This window comes from Acanthisitta chloris, unplaced genomic scaffold, assembly GCF_000695815.1.
Source record: "Acanthisitta chloris isolate BGI_N310 unplaced genomic scaffold, ASM69581v1 scaffold9315, whole genome shotgun sequence".
In the NCBI taxonomy this organism is placed as follows: domain Eukaryota; kingdom Metazoa; phylum Chordata; class Aves; order Passeriformes; family Acanthisittidae; genus Acanthisitta; species Acanthisitta chloris.
The window spans coordinates 29,545-35,914 of record NW_008673118.1 but is presented as its reverse complement, the minus strand read 5'-3'; the positions used below and the strand labels follow the sequence as shown (position 1 = coordinate 35,914).

The 6,370-nt window shown below is 46.5% G+C and overlaps 1 protein-coding gene across 1 annotated transcript in view; it reads right to left on the bottom strand.

The window, feature by feature from the left end:
- The window catches only part of SSH2 (slingshot protein phosphatase 2), a 32,797-nt gene that overhangs the window by 12,752 nt on the left and 13,675 nt on the right, over positions 1-6,370 (bottom strand). The window contains exons 5-9 of the mRNA XM_009074790.1: positions 5,143-5,211; positions 4,301-4,366; positions 3,072-3,266; positions 1,178-1,271; positions 924-1,052 (exon numbers count right to left, since the gene is read on the bottom strand). Of these exons, the coding sequence (XP_009073038.1) occupies positions 924-1,052; positions 1,178-1,271; positions 3,072-3,266; positions 4,301-4,366; positions 5,143-5,211 (553 nt within the window). The remainder of the gene's footprint in view (positions 1-923; positions 1,053-1,177; positions 1,272-3,071; positions 3,267-4,300; positions 4,367-5,142; positions 5,212-6,370) is intronic.

Here is a 6,370-nt window from a genome sequence, read left to right as displayed (position 1 = left end):
TCCCTAGAACACATAGTCTGCAAAAAAAAATAATCCATTACATCGTAGGTACTTTAAATTTCCTGGCTCTACCCCAGCATGATATCCTGGGAGTGCTCACATTAACACAGACCATCCCTTCTGAGCCACAGCACTGAGCTTCAGGAGACTGGGAGAGGCCCTCTCCATTTGGAAAGACCAGCTGGTCCAAGAGGAATGGTTTTGTTTAAAGTTGAGCCAACCTCATAGGCTAGACAGCCCAACCAAACCTGCGTCCGTCGCTCCAGGGCTGGGAAATCCAGTGGAGCGCTGACTCACCAGAGCTGCAGTAATTAGACAGGCCCCAGCAGCAATGGAAGGCAACTAAGCAAGCAAAACATTAAACAGCAAAATGTTTATGTTTCCTTAAGTGACTTATCTCCAGGATTCTTTATTATGCTCCCCTGTTCCTCCTGGATTACATGAACTCAGCTTTCCATGTTAGAAGAGCATCATTCCTAGTGAACGTTACACAGCTCCCCTCTCTCTTTGCTGTAGTTATGCCCTTCTCAAACACATGTATGCTCCAAGACCTCGGTGTGTGGGTACCCTGGACAGTTAAAGCCACAAAACTGCTCTTACATCAATGGAAACATCCCTGAAAAACAGTTAGAATTTAGACTTTTCCCCTTCTATCCTCTAGTGACAGGGTCTGCAGCTTGGCTGGTGCTCTGTGGCAAGGCTTAGTACAGCAAATACTTTAGTACAGTACAAGTTCAGTACAGAACAAAAGCCATGCTGCTCTTGTTCAGTAGCACTAGTGTCCTGCTTAGGAGTACCTGACCCCAGGATCAACCAATTTCTCCTTCAGAATTCCTTTCACTTCCTCCAGAGGCCTCTGTGTCAACCAAGTCATAGTGAGAAGCGTTCAGAGTGTTTACTCTTGAATTCACTGTTAGACTTACCAAAAAGACATGATCAAATATCTGTGTGGGGCTGTCCATCTGCCCAAGGATCACTATCATTTCGTTGTCAATGAACTCTTTGAACTCCCTCAGGTTGCACACCATCTGCATCTCCAGCTCCGTGCGTATCTGGGTGGGAAGGAGGGACACAAGAAAGCCATGTGAAGCTTTCGTTCTAGCCTTTCTTCATGGCATAAAGTACAGAACTCTAGTTTGCACAACAGCACTTCCAGTGCTGCTCCCTCACCGCTCACCTCTTTTGATGTAATGTTCTCCAAATCTTTTTGCATCATGATTTCCCTTAACTTGGTCTTAATTAGCCGTTCCGTGCGTTCCCGCTCAGTTGGGCTATCAGAGGAAAGCAACAGAGTCACCAAGAGGGGAAACAAACTGGAATCATGGCACTTTTAAACCAGGTACTGTATAGACTGGGTACTCTACAGAGTCTCTCACACTACTTCCCCCAAGCAATGTCCTCAGCTGGAGGGAATTCAGGTGACTGCAAAGCCCAGTTTAGATTCCCAGTTGTATATGAAAGACACCAACTGAATGCTCCTAATCCATTGTAGTCATCCAGAGAACCTCTGGTATTTGGTAAAATTTAAATTGGGAAGGCTGCATTATACCCTCTGGAGCAATATCTAAGCCTCTCCCTACCTTTCTTGGAAAGGTAACAGCTCCAAAACTCCTTACATGGAGAGACCAGGGCAGCTAAGCCTCTGCATTCCTCCCGCCTCTGCTGCCAGGGGCCTTATCACCAGCTGCAAAAATAGCCTGACTAACACCAGGGGAAGCTGCAGCAGAGCAGCAGCACAGGGCTGGCTCACCAGCATCTTTAGAAGGGACTCAGCAGTGACATCTTGCACCACCTTTCCCTTTCTCTGGAAGACTGCCAGGATGGCAATGGCACAGACACTACAAGTGTCCAACTGGTGGTTCACAAATAAAATCCATGAAAGTTCCTGGTCCTTTTAACCTCATGCATTATTTCAGGACTCAATTAAGAGAATGCTATTTAAGTGTCCCCAGGAAATAATTCAATTGTTGCCACCAGGGCAAGAGTGGGCTAGATAAAATTTATATATGAAAAGCTGCAAGAAAATATTAATCTGACAGCCTGCCAAAACTTTTCTACTACCCTCCTTGCACATTAAAAAACAATCAAGTGTGAAGACTTGTTCACAGCTGAACAACTGCTTAGCATCATTATTCACTCACTGAACTCCAACAACAGGAAATATCTGGGAGCATAAATCAACCAAAGGCACTATTATCCTGGGAAAGCAGCTGGGCCCAGTGAAGTCATTTCTTCTACTACACACTGGGCAACTTAGGCCCTTGCACTTGGCATCACATCTGGCCACAGACTACCTTTGAGGTTACATGGTATCAGTACCATCAGCAATTACTGATTACAGGGGTGGTAAACCTTGACTGTTGATACAGACTATAAATTTTGTCTTTCCAAAGTGTCTACCAATCTATCTCAGCCACTCTTTTGGACCATCTATCATCACATATCCAAACATTTAGCTGGAGGCATCTTGGGACCTTTACACTGTCCTGTTCCAGACTTGCTGAGCTCCTCAGGATGATGAAAAACTGCACTGCTCTGTTCCCATTCCTAGGTGTATCAGATGGATGATCCCATCCATCAGATGATGTTTCTGAGCTCACAGGCTCAGAAGTTCCATACATAAACACTTCACTTTACAGCAAAATGAACTAAGATAAAAAGACCATGTTACTCTAAGCATGTGCTCAGACACATGCCAGCGTAAGAGTGAAGTCCAGAGAAACCTGTTCCTGACTCCAGGCCTGGAAACTAAAGGATAAAACCAGTAGAGGAGGGACTAGGTACACCACACCTCTCTCACTGGCAGCACAGGACTTGCAGAAGCAAAGGTCTGCAAGCCTAAAGCCCAAGGCAAACAACTAAACAGAAAACAGTCTGAAGGAGGTACAAGGGAGCCCCAGGAGGGCTAAACTTCCAGTGCTGGTGTTTACCTCACCAGGAGTCTGCTTATTACCTGGAACAGGAAACCTCTCCTTATTAATACCTAATTAAGAGCAATCTCTTGTGGAAAGTGTCTCTTCACTGAAGAGTGCAGTGCCTGACAGGCAAACAGCAGAGCCAGACCAACTTACACATCAGTGAAGAGGGCAGGCGAGTCGGGCCGGTGGGACTGCACATCTTGCATGGCATTCCACTCGTTGACCGATGACTGGTCAGAGTTGATATGGCTCTCATAGTAACTGACCCACGTGAGGAAGAGACTCCCTGGATAGTAATTGTTGCTCCGTGCCACTTCGCAGGCCTTATGCAAACTCTGCAGAGCAGACCTAGGAAGGGAACAATACTTGCAAGATTATAATTTCTTCCTCAGGCTGGTATGGAGCACAAAGCAGCAGCCAAATCCAGGATGCTGCTCATGTCCCATCAGTTGGTACAAATCCCAGTGCAAGAGTCCTGACAATGTCCTGCAAGGGTGTGGAGAGCCACACGCTGCCAGAGCTTGCATGTCTTAACTGGTGTATGCCAAGCCAAGTCTGGATAATGGTGAAGGTGCCCACCATTCAGAGGGCACCTGTGTCTCTGGCTCCAAATCTGCTGCAACTACCTAAGCCCTAAATAAGATGCACAGTTTGTGTCCAAGACAGGGTGCTGACAGCTCCTACTGTGCCATCAACACCCCTACGTGCAGGGCAGGGACACCCAGGAATCAGAGCTGTACAACCAAGGCTTAGGACTGCACCGAGGTGTTTAGGTGTCTGTCCTCTCTCATTGCACAAGGGATATCAGAAGTTTCTTCAGCTGCTGCTGGGAAACAAATCCCCCTCTCCTATTTTTAGCTTATTTTAAATCTTTGACTGGGATCAGAAGGATCCAAGTCAAAATCACTGGGGTGACAGAAGCATGACACCCTGACAGGCGATGCATTTCTGCAATGCAAAGAAGCTTGAGCCAGAAATACTTTCACAGCCATTACATTCTAACATGAGCCACCCTAAAAGGAAAGAAAAATGCAGACAGCTTCTCTGTCCTTCTCGCTGTCACAATGAACACGTCTCAATATTTCAAATATACTCAGAGCAATTTTACTTTGGGGAGACACAAAGCAGCAGCCCTATGAAAGGAAAATCATCCTGTTCCTTCCTGCCCCCAGCTGAGACAAAGGTGCTGCATACCAGCACTCACGTGGCTTTTTTTTTTCCTTTGGTATCAAACTTCCTTCCCTGTCTCTGAAGAAAACTTCTGTCTGCTTGAGCAGGTCTCAAGATATAAGTAACATAAAGCAGCTCTTGCTTTTTAAAAGCTTAAGTAGCCAAAACACCTGGAAAAAGGATTGCTGAGGCAGCTTATAGTAAGTACTCACCACATTGCCTGTACAGACACGGGCTTGAATATGTGCACTCTGTTATCTGTTGATACGCTGAACCCTCTGGTGAGAAGAGAAGAGGCACAGTGAAAATGTGTCCCAAAAGTCACTTTTTAGTTAATAACTGATAATCTGTAGCACATTAGAACAGCAAAGGCCTAGCCCTATGCATACATTGCCGAGTTCAGCTAGCAAACAGAGCAAAATAGCACACTAAAAGCTCTAAGATAACGTTTTTAAGCAGCTGCTGTTTGGGAATGAAACTAAGTGGGACAGTGCTGGGCTGTGCTGTTTACCTTGGCAACACAAATTCAGTGCCACAGCTGGGAGCAACAGAGTCCAGCTAAAGTGATCCTGGGGCAGCTAGCAAGGAAAGAAAAGTCAATCCATGCACTGCAATGGACAGCCTGTGTAACTGGCACAAACAGGAGTCTGCAAGTCAGGTGTCTATTTGGCAGAGAAACATCATTCTTGTTTTATGTTGGACTGAGCACTGCCTGCTGCAAGCGTGATTGAGGAACACATAATAGAATCCTTTTAAGGAGCTTTCACTACACACCCACTCGCCAGTAAAAGCTCCTTTACTCCAGCTTAAACACACACATAAGCCCCTGTCTCAGTGCGTGTTTATTCACAGATAAGTCAATTATTGGTGCTCCCTGCCACAACCACTGTGATTTAGGGCTTTGAGCCTACTAACCTGATACAGGTCAATAGAGAAGGTCTACTGGACCTGTAAGGGCTCTGCAACCAATGGAATCCTTCCCCACACACCCTGCTGCAAGCTCACACACAGGAGACCCTCTGCTATTGACCCAAAACCTACAAAAGACTCTCACCCATCGCCGTCCAGGTGGATCAAGGTGTCACTCCACAGTGGCAGCACCAAGCCCATTGTACAAGTGCTACTGCAGTAAGAAAGAGAAGGTCAGTCTATCTACTACAGCATCATGCTAATTTTACAGCAATTGTTGCATATTTTTGTACACATTAGGGGAAAAAATAAAAGGAAAAATCCCACTATTGCTTCAGGGACAAACAGTGACAGTGTTGTTCTACAGGGATCTGGCAAGGATCACTAACCAGATTCAGGGTACAGCAGTAACCTTTGAGGAAGCCTAAAGGGTTAACACACCCAGGAGAAGAGCAAACAGGATCCAGAAGCAGTGAGCTTTGTGCAGAAGGTCAGAGGGGGCTCAGTCTTTGGTCAGCTCAAGGCTTTCTTTACAGATTAGTCCCTCTCAGGCTCAAGTGGTTTGTTCCTAGCTCTGATTTTGCAATCCACAGCTTTGTTTTCTTGTTTGTCCCTCAGCCACAGCTGCTGGAAACTGGGAGCAGTGGAGTGACTAGCAGGGTGACTGGCAGCATGGTAGGTTAGCAATCACAGCCTATCGCCCATGGTTGACTCCTGGACCTTCTTCACCCTCCCACACCTTGAGGATGAGCACAACAGCCAACTGAGACAGACACCTCTTGGCAATCCCACTCCTCTCTCAGCTGCTTTGCACTCTTTGCCCTCAGTTGCATGCTTTCTGTAAGGTTGAGCAAAAAAGCCAAGTTAAAAGCAGAAATCAAGTGATGGAAAAGAGGCAGGAGTGGGGGAACCCAACACAACCTGCACCAGGTTGTCAAATGAAAAAAGCCGAGTCTCAAAAAGCTGTGAAATTGCTCCATAATCAAAGCAGCCTCTTGAAGAGCTAAATTCAATTGCCTCCTGCTCTTCTGCTTTGCACTAGGTGCTCTCAAATTTCCACAAGCCCCAACGCCCCCAGCAGCCTGTGCAGCTCATGAGAAGTGGGGGAAGAGGACGAGCCCAGGCTTCGGAGCCCTGGTGCCCAGCACAAGGAGACACTGCGGCACGCAGCTATTTCTGTTGACAACATGAGATGAGCTCATGGAAAGATGTGTTTTTAAAAGGCTTCCCAAGGTGGTTGGGGTATTTTTAGTGATACTGTTCAGCAAGCTCTTATCAGAGACCATAGCAACAAGTCTACATGGAGTTATAAATACCAAGTGGGCTAGGGGAGGACGTATCAGAGTGACCATCCAGGACCTCAGTAACTCTAG